Consider the following 19305-nt stretch of genomic DNA (forward strand, 5'->3'; position numbering starts at 1 on the left):
GGGCTCGTGACTGTAAACGAAAGGACAACAAACCTGATGACGTGGTCCTGACCTTTCAATGGATCGAAACGCTTCTATATTTATACACATATACATACCCACACACACACACACACACACACACACATATGTATGAGTGCGAGACGCAGGAACCAGGCCTGTACTGCAATGTACTAAAATCTTCTTTCCTGTATCCGTGTTGGTAGTGTAACGCGCACGGACAAGTAGACCCCTGGGCCGCGGGCGGGCGGGCGGGCTGACGAGGCCGAGGCGACCGCTCGTCACCTCACACACCACACATTACGAAAATGTGTGGTGTTAGTGTGTGTGTGTGTGTGTGTGTGTGTGTGTGTGTGTGTGTGTGTGTGTTAGTTAGTTAGTGTAGATAGCGGGACCGAAAACTAAAGCACTTATGATCCTAATTCTTTTTGGAGGTGGTAGGTATTGTCTCAGAGAGTAAGGGATAAATCCCAGACAATTAAAATTATGCATAATTATGCAAAATATCCATGTTCTAAAAATGGCTAAAAACCACTTTTCTCGGCATTTCAGATGATTCTGAGCATTTGGGGGGAGGGAGTTGGAGTGGGGGGGGGTTTAGGGGCAGGGGGAAGGCGGTTAGCTGGCAGGATGAAGAGGAGGGAGATTTAGACGGGTGGAGAACCAAACCGCTACATTGTAGCGGGGTTCTTCTAGTATTTTGCATAATGCCAAAACATTTCCAAGTCCCAGAAAGTTTTTTTATATAGGTGAAAAAACCAAAGATGCTCAGAATCATCTGAAATGCCGAGAAAGGTGGTTTTTAGCCATTTTTAGAAAAATGCATATTTTGCATATTTATGCATAATTATGCATAATCTTAATTTTCTGGGATTTTCCCCTTACTCTCTGAGACAATACCTACCACCTCCAAAAAGAATTAGGATCATAAATGCTTTAGTTTTCGGTCCCGCTATCTACACTAACACCACACACATTCCGAAAATATATGAGCAGATGTGTTGCGGGGAATTCGGGGGAGGGGGGCAGCCGCGGGACCCGGGACGCGAACCCGTGTCTCCTACACCGCGGCCGACAACGTTAACCAGTCGACGAAAGGGTCGAACTCATTAGCCAAGGGCCAACGTATCCGTGCACCTTACAATATATATATATATATATATATATATATATATATTTCTCTCTCTCTCTCTCTCTCTCTCTCTCTCTCTCTCTCTATATATATATATATATATATATATATACAATTTTCATTTTGCAACCCGGTTATTATTTTGGTTTCATAAAGTTGATGATTTTCGTACAGCTGTACTATATTGAAATATGACTACAATATGTTGAAATGTTCGATGCTATTTCAAATATGTATATATAATTGTCCCTGTGATGGCCTGGCGGTCTGTCCAGGGTGCATTGCACCCTCTGCACCCCCCCCCCCGTTGCGCCCCTTCGTAAGGCCAATCAGGAGTAAGGGGGCGGGGTAAACGGCTGTGAAGAGAGAGAAGAAGAAGTAGAAGAAGAGAGGCGCTGGGCGGTGGATTCGGGGCTGGTGCAGAGCAGATAGTAGGGAAGCGCAGTGAACGTCGGTCTTATGGTTCACAGGTGTAACCGCACATTTGTGGAAGGCGGAGCCGTAAGCGTGGTCCTGGTGGATGTAAAGTGGATGTGAAGTTCACCGTGACTGTCGTTAGCCAGCTAGTTAGCTGAGCTAGCTGATGTAGTAGCCTTGTTGGCTAGCTCAGTGAACATACGCAGCTACTGAAAGAAGACTCGTACGGGACCAGAACACCAGGTAGCGGTCTGAGCCACCAGGGTTTGCTCAAACCTCCTCTGGCTACGTGGGATTCTCACGTGGGAACAAGTCACCGGAAGCGAGCCTTCCGTCCCGTTCGCGCGCACCGCCACGTCCTGTCATTGTCGGAACATTCTGGAACTGCCGTCCTCCTGAACGGAGTGAGTACGTGGCGATGACCCGGGCTGGCAACGTGACATGGGGTCTGCAGCGAGGGCGGGTCTTGAGGACCTCTTTATGAGTTTGGTCGATGGCGGCTTGGGTTTAGTTAATGTTTACTGGGTCTGGTTTGGACTATTGAAAGGCGCCTACTTTAATGAGCGTTTGAACTGTACTGAGCCGTTTGTTTATTTATCGTTCACAGGAACTACATATCTGGAGCTGCAGCGTCGTCTTGCTTGATGGTTCATCTAAAGGTTGGTATTGTCATGGGAACTGGTATAATTAGGGACCCAAAGTAAGATTCATGTAAGTTGGATTATAGTTAGAGAACCCAGGGCCCTGCCCTTTATCCTCTGTAGTCATGGGGGAAAGACTCTCTCTCTCTCTCTCTCTCTCTCTCTCTCTCTCTCTCTCTCTCTCTCTCTCTCTCTCTCTCTCTCTCTCTCTCTCTCTCTCTCTCTCTCTCTCTCTCACATGGATAAGTAGACCCGTTGGTCCTTGACTAACGGGTCGGACCCTTTAGTCGACTGGTTAACGCTTGCGGAGTGGGAGATACGGGTTCGCGTCCCGGCTGTGGCTACGGTTCCCGGACTGCCCCCCGAATATTCGCTACAATATATATATGTGTATATATATAACGTGCACAGATAAGTAGACCCGTTAGCCCTTCATAGAAAAGTCCTTAAATGGTCGACGAAAGTATGTGAAAGAAAACAAGCTTTGTTATGGGTGTCTGAAACCAGGTCACAGTGCCAAGGAATGTCGTCACCGCCACACTTGTGATGTATACAAGGGAAGACACCCCACCTATCTCCATGATGAGAACTGCAGAGGGCGTGAAGGTAGAGAAGGTCCTATATCCACTGTGATCTCAGCTTCAAGCACTCCGGATGAAACCACGGCAGCAATGGCACTCAAGGTCACCAAAGGGGGTCAGTCATGCAGCACTTCTATGATCGTTCCTGTGTGGGTGTCCATGGCCACTGACCCATCCATCAAAAGAACAGCTTGTTTATGCATTATTGGACACTCAAAGTGACAGCACATTCATCAACAATGAGGTGAGCAATGAATTACAAGCAAATACCCAACCTGTGAAGCTGAAACTTACCACTATGCTTGGAGAGAGCATGATCATGAAGTGTGAAAGGGTATCTGGACTCAGGGTGAGAGGCTACAATTCATGCATCCACATTTATCTTCCTTCTGCATATACAAAATACTGTATCCCTGGGAACCCTGATCATATACCTACTGTCAGCAATATGCTCAGAGAGGAGCTTAGTTGTGCTAATGTGAAAGAGTACTTCTGGACAGACTCCAAGGTAGTGTTGAGCTATATAAATAATGACTCAAGACGCTTTCATACCTTTGTCGCCAACAGGGTCCAGAAGAACCATAATAGCACAACCTCCCAGCAATGGCATTATGTGCCCATGGATAAGAATCCAGCAGACGATGCATTCCGGGGAAGAACGGTGAATGAACTGCTCAGATCCAACTGGTTCAGAGGTCCCATGTTCCTTTGGGAAAGTGAGATATCGACACAAGAGGATGTGGTACCAGATCTGGCTATAGGAGATCCAGAGATCAGAAAAGCTCAAGCACTGCAGACGAAGGCATCAGAACCATTCAGCATTGCGGCCCCCCTGTCCAAGTTCTCATCATGGTCCCAAGCCACCACAGCTGTGGCCCACCTTGTGCGACGGGCTAAGAAAATCAAGTCACATGCCCCTTCTACAGCGAGGGAGCAGAAAAGCGCTGAATGTGTCATAATCAGAGATCTGCAAGGTCAGGCATATGGGAAAGAGATCATTCAGTTGAAGAAGGGAAGTCCAATAACAAACAACAGCAAACTGTATCACCTGGATATCTTTATAGACACAGATGCCATTCTGAAGGTGGGAGGAAGACTCTGTCATTTGTCTCTCACAGACTCACTCAAGCGTCCCATTGTCATTCCCAAAGAGCATCGTATTACAAAGCTGATAATAGCGCACAACTATGAAAAGATCAAGCACCAGGCCAAGGGCTGTACTGCAAATGAAATCAGATCCAATGGATATTGGATTCCAGGTATGAGCCGAGCAGTTGCTTCATTCATTCGCCAGTGTGTGATCTGTCGCAGACTCAGGAGACCTCCAGAGGGCCAAAGAATGAGCGACTTACCTGCAGAGCGCATGGAGCCCTCCCCTCCATTCACTTATTGTGGCGGTAGGGGCTACTTTGGTCCCTTTGTCACTACAGAAGGAAGGAAACAGCACAAACGATATGGCCTGCTCCTTACCTGCTTTTGTTCAAGGGCCATCCACCTGGAGATGCTGGAGGACATGTCCACCGACGCCTTCATTAACAGCTTGCGATGCTTCATTGCCATCAGAGGTGCTGTCCATCAAATCCAGTGCGGTCAAGGCACTAACTTTGTTGGTGCCAAGAATGAGTTTAAGGCAGCCCTACGAGAGCTTGACTCTGAGAGAGTAAGCACATTTCTGTCACACAGGCAGTGTGACTTTGTCATGAACGCACCACACTCTAGCCATGCAGGTGGCGTGTGGGAGCGCCAGATCAAGACGGTCAGGAGTGTCCTGAACTCCACACTATCACTTTCTCACAACAGACTCAATGACTCTGCACTACGGGCACTGTTCTATGAAGCCATGGCTATTCACCCTTTGCAGACGCGTCACAATTATCACGTGACGAGGGAGACTGCGCCATGACGGACGGCGGGAAGTGATAGACCGGGAAATTCAAAAGCGAACAACAAAAACAAACAAAACATTGTGACGGATGAGTAGCTATTATAGTTTAAATGGAAGTGATGGCTGCCAATAGTCAGAGTAATGTTGTGGAGTTGTCCCGTGAAGTGAGTCACCTTGTAGGACGGCACGAAGAGCGATATGTGGAGAAGCTAGCGATAGCAGGGTTAGCTAGCGATAGCAGGGTTGGCTAGCGATAGCAGGGTTGGCTAGCGATAGCAGGGATGGCTAGCGATAGCAGGGTTGGCTAGCGATAGCAGGGATGGCTAGCGATAGCAGGGTTAGCTAGCGACCCGTACCTTCTTCCTACCGATGTGTTCACGGATCAAGCAAAACCGTCCAGTCTGCCCGAGTTCAGTCCACACGGTCTGCACCACTCTGTTACCAGCGGAGTGCCCCCCCCCACACACACACACACACACAGGCGCTGACCTAAAAGCACACACAAGTCTGGAAGCTGACCAGTTCTTTGTAGCTGGGTGGGTTACAGAACCGCGGCGCTACTCTCACAGCAGGGGGATGTACTTCATAATGGCAAAGGTAAGACATAGCTAGCTAGCCAGCTGTGTATGTTTTTAACCTGTTTCCCCAGGATGCCATCAAACCTCAAGTCGACTGTAACCAAAAGCAGCCCATACTTTCCTCGCCATGTCATAGTAGGCTACACAGTCTGGCCAGCTAGCTAGCATTTGGCTCATCCCATAGAACGTCCTAAGTTTGAGTCCACAACATTCAAAGGGGACAAGGAGGCATAATAAAACTGTCAGTAGTGTTTTCAGTGTCTGAAGCCACTGATTCAAGTATACTGGTTAGCATGAAGCAAAATACAATTAAATAATAAATATACAATTTGTATATTTTTAGCTGTTTTTGTTAAATTACAATCATTTTCTCATGTCCACTCTGACCATTTCTCACATTCATGTAAGGTAACACTTAAAAAATATCACATAAATCTCAGACTTTTATTGTTCTTATGAGCAAAATTACTTCCCTCTTCATATGAAATGTGTTAATTAGAATAAAAGCGCATAATTTTTGGTTAAAATATATATATAATTATATATATATAATTTTTATATATAATATTTGGTTATGATCAAAAACCTCAAACTTCCAAAGTCCAATCTTAACACTTTCCATGGAATGACCCGCCTGCACTATGTGTAATTTCAGGTCCATCATAGTCAGGCTCTGTCCTCGAGCCAGCTGAAACCATGGGTGTCTGTGAAGAAGGAGGGAACCGTAGTGTGCGGCCACTGCACATGTAAAGCAGGCCTGGAGAGGTCTGCTCCCACACCACGGCTCTGCTGTATGCACTAGACTCCTCCGTGAAACACCTGCAAGACAGAAGCTGCACTGATGGGCCACCACGGTGGGGACAGCCTCCCTTGAAACCAGGCAAAGCTCTGTTTGAGGAGGCGAAATCCATTGATCTTCTGCCGTCCTTCATGACGTCCATATTCCCCGCGAGTGGGTTGTGATGTCACGTGTAAAGGGTCAATAGTCAACAGCAGGCCTCTCATGGTGGATAACTTGCTCAGTCCAGACAGCCGGGAGCCCCTCACCCCCAATCACCTAATCCAAAGGAAGTCCAGCTCAGCACTGCCTCCGCCTGCCACATTCCCCAGAGAACACTCATATGGAGCAAAGACATGGCGATGTGTGCAGCATCTGGAGGACAGTTCTGGAGCCGCTGCACACTGTCTGTCTCATGGAAGCATCGCTGTCTATCTTTTCTCCCTGTCAAACATGTCTCCATCCTGTCAACCTGCACACTGTCTGTCTCATGGAAGCATCGCTGTCTTTCTTTTCTCCCTGTCAAACATGTCTCCATCCTGTCAACCTGCACACTGTCTGTCTCATGGAAGCATCGCTGTCTTTCTTTTCTCCCTGTCAAACATGTCTCCATCCTGTCAACCTGCACACTGTCTGTCTCATGGAAGCATCGCTGTCTTTCTGTTCTCCCTGTCAAACATGTCTCCATCCTGTCAACCTGCACACTGTCTGTCTCGTGGAAGCATCGCTGTCTTTCTTTTCTTCCTGTGAAACATGTCTCCATCCTGTCAACCTGCACACTGTCTGTCTCGTGGAAGCATCGCTGTCTTTCTTTTCTTCCTGTCAAACATGTCTCCATCCTGTCAACCTGCACACTGTCTGTCTCATGGAAGCCTCGCTGTCTTTCTTTTCTCCCTGTCAAACATGTCTCCATCCTGTCAACCTGCACACTGTCTGTCTCGTGGAAGCATCGCTGTCTTTCTTTTCTTCCTGTCAAACATGTCTCCATCCTGTCAACCTGCACACTGTCTGTCTCGTGGAAGCATCGCTGTCTTTCTTTTCTCCCTGTCAAACATGTCTCCATCCTGTCAACCTGCACACTGTCTGTCTCGTGGAAGCATCGCTGTCTTTCTTTTCTCCCTGTCAAACATGTCTCCATCCTGTCAACCTGCACACTGTCTGTCTCATGGAAGCATCGCTGTCTTTCTTTTCTCCCTGTCAAACATGTCTCCATCCTGTCAACCTGCACACTGTCTGTCTCATGGAAGCATCGCTGTCTTTCTTTTCTCCCTGTCAAACATGTCTCCATCCTGTCAACCTGCACACTGTCTGTCTCATGGAAGCATCGCTGTCTTTCTTTTCTTCCTGTGAAACATGTCTCCATCCTGTCAACCTGCACACTGTCTGTCTCATGGAAGCATCGCTGTCTTTCTGTTCTCCCTGTCAAACATGTCTCCATCCTGTCAACCTGCACACTCTCTGTCTCATGGAAGCATCGCTGTCTTTCTTTTCCTCTGTCAAACATGTCTCCATCCTGTCAACCTGCACACTGTCTGTCTCGTGGAAGCATCGCTGTCTTTCTTTTCTCCCTGTCAAACATGTCTCCATCCTGTCAACCTGCACACTGTCTGTCTCGTGGAAGCATCGCTGTCTTTCTTTTCTTCCTGTCAAACATGTCTCCATCCTGTCAACCTGCACACTGTCTGTCTCGTGGAAGCATCGCTGTCTTTCTTTTCTTCCTGTCAAACATGTCTCCATCCTGTCAACCTGCACACTGTCTGTCTCATGGAAGCATCGCTGTCTTTCTTTTCTTCCTGTGAAACATGTCTCCATCCTGTCAACCTGCACACTGTCTGTCTCATGGAAGCATCGCTGTCTTTCTGTTCTCCCTGTCAAACATGTCTCCATCCTGTCAACCTGCACACTGTCTGTCTCATGGAAGCATCGCTGTCTTTCTTTTCCCCTGTCAAACATGTCTCCATCCTGTCAACCTGCACACTGTCTGTCTCGTGGAAGCATCGCTGTCTTTCTTTTCTCCCTGTCAAACATGTCTCCATCCTGTCAACCTGCACACTGTCTGTCTCGTGGAAGCATCGCTGTCTTTCTTTTCTTCCTGTCAAACATGTCTCCATCCTGTCAACCTGCACACTGTCTGTCTCGTGGAAGCATCGCTGTCTTTCTTTTCTCCCTGTCAAACATGTCTCCATCCTGTCAACCTGCACACTGTCTGTCTCATGGAAGCATCGCTGTCTTTCTTTTCTCACTGTCAAACATGTCTCCATCCTGTCAACCTGCACACTGTCTGTCTCATGGAAGCATCGCTGTCTTTCTTTTCTCCCTGTCAAACATGTCTCCATCCTGTCAACCTGCACACTGTCTGTCTCATGGAAGCATTGCTGTCTTTCTTTTCTCCCTGTCAAACATGTCTCCATCCTGTCAACCTGCACACTGTCTGTCTCATGGAAGCATCGCTGTCTTTCTTTTCCCCTGTGAAACATGTCTCCATCCTGTCAACCTGCACGCTGTCTGTCTCATGGAAGCCTCGCTGTCTTTCTTTTCTTCCTGTCAAACATGTCTCCATCCTGTCAACCTGCACGCTGTCTGTCTCATGGAAGCATCGCTGTCTTTCTTTTCTCCCTGTCAAACATGTCTCCATCCGGTCAACCTGCACACTGTCTGTCTCATGGAAGCATCGCTGTCTTTCTTTTCTCCCTGTCAAACATGTCTCCATCCTGTCAACCTGCACACTGTCTTTCTCATGGAAGCATCGCTGTCTTTCTTTTCTCCCTGTCAAACATGTCTCCATCCTGTCAACCTGCACACTGTCTGTCTCATGGAAGCATCGCTGTCTTTCTTTTCTCCCTGTCAAACATGTCTCCATCCTGTCAACCTGCACACTGTCTGTCTCGTGGAAGCATCGCTGTCTTTCTTTTCTTCCTGTCAAACATGTCTCCATCCTGTCAACCTGCACACTGTCTGTCTCGTGGAAGCATCGCTGTCTTTCTTTTCTCCCTGTCAAACATGTCTCCATCCTGTCAACCTGCACACTGTCTGTCTCATGGAAGCATCGCTGTCTTTCTTTTCTCACTGTCAAACATGTCTCCATCCTGTCAACCTGCACACTGTCTGTCTCATGGAAGCATCGCTGTCTTTCTTTTCTCCCTGTCAAACATGTCTCCATCCTGTCAACCTGCACACTGTCTGTCTCATGGAAGCATCGCTGTCTTTCTTTTCTCCCTGTCAAACATGTCTCCATCCTGTCAACCTGCACACTGTCTGTCTCATGGAAGCATCGCTGTCTTTCTTTTCCCCTGTGAAACATGTCTCCATCCTGTCAACCTGCACGCTGTCTGTCTCATGGAAGCCTCGCTGTCTTTCTTTTCTTCCTGTCAAACATGTCTCCATCCTGTCAACCTGCACGCTGTCTGTCTCATGGAAGCATCGCTGTCTTTCTTTTCTCCCTGTCAAACATGTCTCCATCCGGTCAACCTGCACGCTGTCTGTCTCATGGAAGCATCGCTGTCTTTCTTTTCTCCCTGTCAAACATGTCTCCATCCTGTCAACCTGCACACTGTCTGTCTCATGGAAGCATCGCTGTCTTTCTTTTCTCCCTGTCAAACATGTCTCCATCCTGTCAACCTGCACACTGTCTGTCTCATGGAAGCATCGCTGTCTTTCTTTTCTCCCTGTCAAACATGTCTCCATCCTGTCAACCTGCACACTGTCTGTCTCATGGAAGCATCGCTGTCTTTCTTTTCTCCCTGTCAAACATGTCTCCATCCTGTCAACCTGCACACTGTCTGTCTCATGGAAGCATCGCTGTCTTTCTTTTCTCCCTGTCAAACATGTCTCCATCCTGTCAACCTGCACACTGTCTGTCTCATGGAAGCATCGCTGTCTTTCTTTTCTCCCTGTCAAACATGTCTCCATCCTGTCAACCTGCACACTGTCTGTCTCATGGAAGCATCGCTGTCTTTCTTTTCTCCCTGTCAAACATGTCTCCATCCTGTCAACCTGCACACTGTCTGTCTCATGGAAGCATCGCTGTCTTTCTTTTCTCCCTATCAAACATGTCTCCAGCCTGTCAACCTGCACACTGTCTGTCTCATGGAAGCATCGCTGTCTTTCTTTTCTCCCTGTCAAACATGTCTCCATCCTGTCAACCTGCACACTGTCTGTCTCATGGAAGCATCGCTGTCTTTCTTTTCTCCCTGTCAAACATGTCTCCATCCTGTCAACCTGCACACTGTCTGTCTCATGGAAGCATCGCTGTCTTTCTTTTCTCCCTGTCAAACATGTCTCCATCCTGTCAACCTGCACACTGTCTGTCTCATGGAAGCATCGCTGTCTTTCTTTTCTCCCTGTCAAACATGTCTCCATCCTGTCAACCTGCACACTGTCTGTCTCATGGAAGCATCGCTGTCTTTCTTTTCTCCCTGTCAAACATGTCTCCATCCTGTCAACCTGCACACTGTCTGTCTCATGGAAGCATCGCTGTCTTTCTTTTCTCCCTGTCAAACATGTCTCCATCCTGTCAACCTGCACACTGTCTGTCTCATGGAAGCATCGCTGTCTTTCTTTTCTCCCTGTCAAACATGTCTCCATCCTGTCAACCTGCACACTGTCTGTCTCATGGAAGCATCGCTGTCTTTCTTTTCTCCCTATCAAACATGTCTCCAGCCTGTCAACCTGCACACTGTCTGTCTCATGGAAGCATCGCTGTCTTTCTTTTCTCCCTGTCAAACATGTCTCCATCCTGTCAACCTGCACACTGTCTGTCTCATGGAAGCATCGCTGTCTTTCTTTTCTCCCTGTCAAACATGTCTCCATCCTGTCAACCTGCACACTGTCTGTCTCATGGAAGCATCGCTGTCTTTCTTTTCTCCCTGTCAAACATGTCTCCATCCTGTCAACCTGCACACTGTCTGTCTCATGGAAGCATCGCTGTCTTTCTTTTCTCCCTGTCAAACATGTCTCCATCCTGTCAACCTGCACACTGTCTGTCTCATGGAAGCATCGCTGTCTTTCTTTTCTCCCTATCAAACATGTCTCCATCCTGTCAACCTGCACACTGTCTGTCTCATGGAAGCATCGCTGTCTTTCTTTTCTCCCTGTCAAACATGTCTCCATCCTGTCAACCTGCACACTGTCTGTCTCATGGAAGCATCGCTGTCTTTCTTTTCTCCCTGTCAAACATGTCTCCATCCTGTCAACCTGCACACTGTCTGTCTCATGGAAGCATCGCTGTCTTTCTTTTCTCCCTGTCAAACATGTCTCCATCCTGTCAACCTGCACACTGTCTGTCTCATGGAAGCATCGCTGTCTTTCTTTTCTCCCTATCAAACATGTCTCCATCCTGTCAACCTGCACACTGTCTGTCTCATGGAAGCATCGCTGTCTTTCTTTTCTCCCTGTCAAACATGTCTCCATCCTGTCAACCTGCACACTGTCTGTCTCATGGAAGCATCGCTGTCTTTCTTTTCTCCCTGTCAAACATGTCTCCATCCTGTCAACCTGCACACTGTCTGTCTCATGGAAGCATCGCTGTCTTTCTTTTCTCCCTGTCAAACATGTCTCCATCCTGTCAACCTGCACACCGTCTGTCTCATGGAAGCATCGCTGTCTTTCTTTTCTCCCTGTCAAACATGTCTCCATCCTGTCAATCTGCACACCGTCTGTCTCATGGAAGCATCGCTGTCTTTCTTTTCTCCCTGTCAAACATGTCTCCATCCTGTCAACCTGCACACTGTCTGTCTCATGGAAGCATCGCTGTCTTTCTTTTCTCCCTGTCAAACATGTCTCCATCCTGTCAACCTGCACACTGTCTGTCTCATGGAAGCATCGCTGTCTTTCTTTTCTTCCTGTGAAACATGTCTCCATCCTGTCAACCTGCACACCGTCTGTCTCATGGAAGCATCGCTGTCTTTCTTTTCTCCCTGTCAAACATGTCTCCATCCTGTCAACCTGCACACTGTCTGTCTCATGGAAGCATCGCTGTCTTTCTTTTCTCCCTATCAAACATGTCTCCATCCTGTCAACCTGCACACTGTCTGTCTCATGGAAGCATCGCTGTCTTTCTGTTCTCCCTGTCAAACATGTCTCCATCCTGTCAACCTGCACACTGTCTGTCTCATGGAAGCATCGCTGTCTTTCTTTTCTTCCTGTGAAACATGTCTCCATCCTGTCAACCTGCACACTGTCTGTCTCATGGAAGCAGCACGTTCTGTTTATTGTTCTGCTGTGAAAAAGATCCCCACCTCAAAACAGTAGTTTCCCCCCCCCACCCCCCGTCGTGCCTCTGTGCCCCCCCCCTCAGGGCGCCACACACTTTAAGAAACACTGATCTATATTAAGTGTTTGTGTAATCTGAAGGAGGGACGGGCAATGAAGTAGAGTTAGCAGCAACGCCTTGTTAGTCGATGCTTTGGTGACTGTCTAATAATCACCCACTGTTCACTGTTAGGGTTGATACTCCTGCCTGTGCCCCTGAGCAAGGCAGTGGAAAGAAGAACTATAGTAGGTCCCCGGGCACTGCAGTTGCCCACTGCTTCTACACAATAGGATGGTTACATGCAGAGAACACATTTTGTTGTAACCTACAATGACTAATTAAAGTGGCTTTCTTCTTCTTCTTCTTCTTCTGTCTTTCTACAATACAACAGAGAGAGAGTGAGAGAGAGAGAGAGAGAGTGAGAGAGAGAGAGAGAGAGAGAGAGAGGGAGAGAGAGAGAGAGCGAGGGAGAGCGAGAGTCTGAACAGTTCTGTTTCCATCTGATCATACCTCTCTATCTTTCCTTCTTTACCCTTTCTTTTTGCTTTTGCTCTGTGCTTCTCTTCCTCCCCCTGCCAGTCTACGGTACCTGGACATCCAGGAGGTGAGACAACTGCTCAGCTTTCTTCTGAGGCAGACAGTTTCCTGCGTTGGTGACAAAGACGACAGGAAGCAGGAAGTTTCCCGCCGAGTCCAGAAGTTTCTGGAACGCCCGGCGAGCTGCTGGGATCAGTGACTTCCCACGGACCAAAACACCATCCACGTCGAAGAGAAGACCAAACCCTGGCTGACAGACAAGTGAGGCCACACAGTGAAGGACTCTGGTACACAGTGGGACTTGGTTATTCACAGGGTGGAGGGGAATTCATAACTCTGAAAATGGGATAACTACTTCACTGCTGCGGTTACACAAACTGCCATACATGAATTTATCTCATTTCCAGGGGTATCACTTCTGTTTGTGTGCCCCATCGGATAAAGTAGTCTATCATACGGAGTTGTTAGGAGGACTACATCCCTCCTTAATAACTGTCTCACCATTACCGATCATTTGCTATGATGCACGAGGCAACACAAACAATAACTCGTTTGCAGGTAGTAAGGAAGTAATAATTTGTATTGGTTACACAACTTGTAGCACCCGAGTCAGAATTAATCAGTAAGGACTGAAGTGTTCATTATGCAGATTCACAGATATCCAGGAACTAACCATCAGAAAATGTTTATCAATATGGTCTTGAACAGTCTGTTCCCAAGTAATTCATCATTATCTACTACACAGTACTATACAATAGTCCAATGTTTCCTGAAAGACCACCCGTCCTGCAGGTTTTCTCTGTAATCCTGCAGAGGAAGACCTGCTCAGCTAATTAGCACGTCCTTCTGTCAGAGTTGGCACACCTGACGTACTTCAGGACTAGTACATGACTCATAAGGACTAGTATATGATTCATAAGAACTACTACATGATTCATAAGGACTTCTTTCTGATTCATAAGGAATAGTACATGGTTCATAAGGACTAGTACATGATTCATAAGGACTTCTTTCTGATTCATAAGGAATAGTACATGATTCATAAGGACTAGTACATGATTCATAAGGACTCCTTTCTGATTCATAAGCACTAGTATAGGATTCCTAACGACTGGTATATGATTCATAAGGACTATTACACTACCGTTCAAAAGTTTGGGATCACCCAAACAATTTTGTGTTTTCCATGAAAAGTCACACTTATTCACCACCATATGTTGTGAAATGAATAGAAAATAGAGTCAAGACATTGACAAGGTTAGAAATAATGATTTGTATTTGAAATAAGATTTTTTTTACATCAAACTTTGCTTTCGTCAAAGAATCCTCCATTTGCAGCAATTACAGCATTGCAGACCTTTGGCATTCTAGCTGTTAATTTGTTGAGGTAATCTGGAGAAATTGCACCCCACGCTTCCAGAAGCAGCTCCCACAAGTTGGATTGGTTGGATGGGCACTTCTTGCGTACCATACGGTCAAGCTGCTCCCACAACAGCTCAATGAGGTTCAGATCTGGTGACTGCGCTGGCCACTCCATTACCGATAGAATACCAGCTGCCTGCTTCTGCTCTAAATAGTTCTTGCACAATTTGGAGGTGTGTTTAGGGTCATTGTCCTGTTGTAGGAGGAAATTGGCTCCAATCAAGCGCTGTCCACTGGGTATGGCATGGCGTTGCAAAATGGAGTGATAGCCTTCCTTATTCAGAATCCCTTTTACCCTGTACAAATCTCCCACCCTACCAGCACCAAAGCAACCCCAGACCATCACATTACCTCCACCATGCTTAACAGATGGCGTCAGGCATTCTTCCAGCATCTTTTCATTTGTTCTGCGTCTCACAATCATTCTTCTTTGTGATCCAAACACCTCAAACTTGGATTCATCCGTCCACAACACTTTTTTCCAGTCTTCCTCTGTCCAATGTCTGTGTTCTTTTGCCCATCTTAATCTTTTTCTTTTATTGGTCAGTCTCAGATATGGCTTTTTCTTTGCCACTCTGCCCTGAAGCCCAGAATCCCGCAGCCGCCTCTTCACTGTAGATGTTGACACTGGTGTTTTGCGGGTACTATTTAATGAAGATGCCAGTTGGGGACCTGTGAGGCGTCTGTTTCTCAAACTAGAGACTCTAATGTACTTATCTTCTTGCTCAGTTGTGCAACGCGGCCTCCCACTTCTTTTTCTACTCTGGTTAGAGCCCGTTTGTGCTGTCCTCTGAAGGGAGTAGTACACACCGGTGTAGGAAATCTTCAATTTCTTAGCAATTTCTCGCATGGAATAGCCTTCATTTCTAAGAACAAGAATAGACTGTCGAGTTTCAGATGAAAGTTCTCTTTTTCTGGCCATTTTGAGCGTTTAATTGACCCCACAAATGTGATGCTCCAGAAACTCAATCTGCTCAAAGAAGTGCCCTCCAACCAATCCAACTTGTGGGAGCTGCTTCTGGAAGCGTGGGGTGCAATTTCTCCAGATTACCTCAACAAATTAACAGCTAGAATGCCAAAGGTCTGCAATGCTGTAATTGCTGCAAATGGAGGATTCTTTGACGAAAGCAAAGTTTGATGTAAAAAAAATCTTATTTCAAATACAAATCATTATTTCTAACCTTGTCAATGTCTTGACTCTATTTTATATTCATTTCACAACATATGGTGGTGAATAAGTGTGACTTTTCATGGAAAACACAAAATTGTTTGGGTGATCCCAAACTTTTGAACGGTAGTGTATATGATTCATAAGGAGTAGTATATGATTCATAAGGACTAGTACATGATTCATAAGGACTAGTACATGATTCATAAGGACTAGTGTATGATTCATAAGGACTAGTACATGATTCATAAGGACTAGTACATGATTCATAACGACTAGTACGTGATTCATAAGGACTAGTACGTGATTCATAAGGACTAGTATGTGATTCATAAGGACTAGTACATGATTCATAAGGACTAGTATATGATTCATAAGGACTAGTACATGATTCATAAGGACTAGTACATGATTCATAAGGACTAGTGTATGATTCATAAGGACTAGTACATGATTCATAAGGACTAGTACATGATTCATAAGGACTAGTGTATGATTCATAAGGACTAGTACGTGATTCATAAGGACTAGTACGTGATTCATAAGGACTAGTACATGATTAATAAGGACTAGTGTATGATTCATAAGGACTAGTACATGATTCATAAGGACTAGTACGTGATTCATAAGGACTAGTACGTGATTCATAACGACTAGTACATGATTCATAAGGACTAGTACATGATTCATAAGGACTAGTATGTGATTCATAAGGACTAGTACATGATTCATAAGGACTAGTACATGATTCCATCAGTAAGTGTCAGCAGGTGTAGGTGTGCAGGACAACGCTGGTGATCTTACTCTGATATGAACACACGCATGCACTCACCTCAGTGTTGTGTGTGCTCCTCCTCATCCCACGTCTCCATGCTGACATCAGTCCCACCGTCCTCTGCTCCGCCTGCCGGCACCCAGAAACCATCAACGCTCGCTGGAAGAAACCGAGACCCCACATGATCCCTCTTTGTGTCTGTGTCTGTGTGTGTGTGTCTGCTTGTGTGTCTGCCTGTGTGTCTGTGTCTGTGTGTGTGTGTCTGCTTGTGTGTCTGCCTGTGTGTCTGTGTCTGTGTGTGTGTGTCTGCCTGTGTGTCTGCCTGTGTGCGTTTTGCAGCTGTGTGCTTGCAGCTCCATGGTGCTGGAGGCTGATATACCCGTCAGAGGAGGAGGACACAAGACCACGAGAGGTGAAGGAGGAGGTGTGTGTGTGTGTGTGTGTGTGTGTGTGTGGAGAGGAGACCCTAGCTGAACTGGTTTGACTTTAACAGTGATCTGCATGATCCGCATGGGACAGTCCGTCTTCTACATGTAGTGGTAAAACACAGGAGAGACATATCAGCTGTTGAGGTTGCTTGACAACCTTCCAGAGCGGAAGCCCTTACCTTCCCGTGCTTACTCACTGTCCCAGTCTGTCTGACCTGTGAACGTTTTTCATAAAGCCCTGAGAGAGGAGTGGGTATCATCAGTGTCACTGCAGGGACGAGGAAGACTAACACAGTATAGTAGTGTAGTAGTGTTTACTATTACCACACACACACACACACACACACACACACGCACACGGGGTAATGAGAAGATTAGATCTGGTGTTGATGGGACTTTCGTGACCTGCTCCTCACATGACATCACATGCAGCGGTCAGCTGTTAATCAGCCAACCACATGCAGCGGAGTGCTACCAATCAACCAATCAGCCGCCAGATTGAAGCCACATGATGAGGGACGGCTGAGCACTGGACTCGCTGGACTGACAGACAAGACTGTGTTTCAATGAGATGCCTTGATACCACTTATAATAGTGCACATTGTACACACACACACACACACTTGCTTGCTGGTTGTCCATCGTATCTGATGATGACCATCTTCTCCTATTTGTGAGCCCTTTGGTGGCTGAATAGTCCAATCCTGGATGCACAGTTGTGTTTGCAGACCGGGCATGTAAAAGTGGTGCTGGGGGGGGGCAGGGGTAGCTTTGCAGACCGGGCATGTAAAAGTGGTGCTGGGGGGGGGCAGGGGTAGCTTTGTGAGCGTGCCTCTTCACACGCTTTGCTACACGGTGTTGTGTGCGCTGGTTTTCCATAGACTTCACTCCCTGTGAGACGTGAGAGCACCAGATGCTGCGGCAGGAGGCAAGTTCCTCCAAAGAAGAGGGGCTGATCTGACATCTTTTCAGCGTGGTCTTCATTTGGTCTTTGAATCGCTTCTTCTGCCCACCAGCAGTGTGTTGACCAAGGCGTAGTTGGCCGTAGAGGACTTTACATGGGAGTCGTTGGCCGGGCATGTGAATAACATGCCCAAGCCACCTGAGTGGATGGTGGTTTAGGGTAGACTCCACACTGCAGCTGCCTGCCTGCTCCAACACCTCTGTGTGTGGCACTCTGTCCTCCCAAGTAATGCTGAGGATCCTCTGGAGACCTTTCACATGGAAGGCCTCCAGGCTTGTGAGATGGTGGCTGTAGATGGTCCTGCCTCACATCCATAGAGTAGTGTGGAGATGCACACTGCTCTGTAAACAAGCACCTTGGTGTGGAGACTGAGGTTGCTGTTCTGGAAAACCTTTCTCCTTAGACGACCACAAGATGTTGAGGCTTGTTTGAGGCGATGCTGGATCTCATCAACCATTGTGCAGGTGTCAGATAGTATGCTTCCCAGATATCTGAAGGCAGGAACAGTGGCCAGTTGTTGCCCTTCTGCTGTGAAAGTTGTTGGGTGGTTTGCGAGGCCGGCAGTCAACTGACAGATTACCTCTGTCTTTTGGGTGTTGACGATCAGTCCCGTTCTCCTGTATGCAGTTACAACTACCACAGAGTGTTCTGTAGGGCTTCTGGTGTGTGGGCTACCAGGGCACAACTGTCAGCATACTGTAGCTCAATGATGTTCTCAGAGGTTAACTTGGTGGTTGCCTGAAACCTCCTGATGTTGAATAGGTTTCCATCGAGCCTGAAGTCAATGGTGACTCCAGCCTGCTTCTCCATCTTCCTTCGTAACAGTGTTGTAACAGAGACTAAAAAGATATTGAACAGGACTGGGGCTAGCACACAGCCTTGTCTGACTCCAGTCTGCACACCAAAGGGCTCAGAACTGTGGTTCCCCACTACCACTCGGGCCATCATTCCTGAGTGAAACTGTCCCAGGATGGTGAGAAACTTGGGTGGACATCCACATATCTTCAGGACTTGCCACAGCAGGGCCCGGTTAACTGTATCAAATGCCTTTGAGAGGTCTATGAATGCTATGTATAGATCCTCGTGCTGTTCTCGGCATTTCTCCTGGAGCTGGTGTGTGACAAAGGTCATGTCAGCGGTCCAGCTATCCTTTCGGAAGCCGCATTGTGACTCTGGTATGACCCGTTCGGCTCTTGTGAGTGTTAGTCTGCGGAGCATGATCTTGGCTAGAACCTTTCCTGCAATGGCCAGCAGTGAAATACCCCTACTGTTGGAGCAGATGGATTTGTCTCCTTTGTTTTTATAAATGGCCACAATGTTGGCATCTTTCCACTGTTGGGGGACACACTTGTGACTCCACACCTCAAGGATATAGAGATACAGTGTCCCCATGCAGAGGTAGCCTCCTTCTTTGAGGATTTCAGCTGGAATATTATCAGGTCCAGGGCGTCTGGGTCTTGACTGCATGTAGAATTTCTTTTAAAGATAGTGGGAGGTCTAGGTCTTGCAAGGTAGGCTGTTCAGGGAGCTCTGCCAGTACAGTTGAGTCGACTGGGGTAGGCTGGTTGAGCAGGGTGTTAAAATGCTCGGCCCACCACTCCATAACAGGACCTGGTTCTTGATAAGAGTTGTTCCATCAGCAGACCTAACGGGTGCCAGGGAGCAGTTTCTGGGGCTATAGGTGGTCTTAACTGTGCCATAGAAACCATGCATGTCATTCCTGTCTGCATGAACCTGGATTTCGTTGGC

The 19305-nt window shown here is 47.1% G+C and overlaps 1 protein-coding gene across 1 annotated transcript in view; it reads right to left on the bottom strand.

The window, feature by feature from the left end:
* The window catches only part of zgc:77375 (uncharacterized protein LOC402927 homolog), a 103104-nt gene extending 89917 nt beyond the window's left edge, over positions 1 to 13187 (bottom strand). Inside the window, exons 1-2 of the mRNA XM_056301942.1 lie at positions 13155 to 13187; positions 12852 to 13049 (exon numbers count right to left, since the gene is read on the bottom strand). Coding sequence (XP_056157917.1) covers positions 12852 to 13049; positions 13155 to 13187 — 231 coding nt within the window. The remainder of the gene's footprint in view (positions 1 to 12851; positions 13050 to 13154) is intronic.
* Between the last annotated feature and the right edge of the window lie 6118 nt (positions 13188 to 19305).

Source organism: Lampris incognitus, chromosome 2 (assembly GCF_029633865.1).
Source record: "Lampris incognitus isolate fLamInc1 chromosome 2, fLamInc1.hap2, whole genome shotgun sequence".
Taxonomy (NCBI): Eukaryota; Metazoa; Chordata; class Actinopteri; order Lampriformes; family Lampridae; genus Lampris; species Lampris incognitus.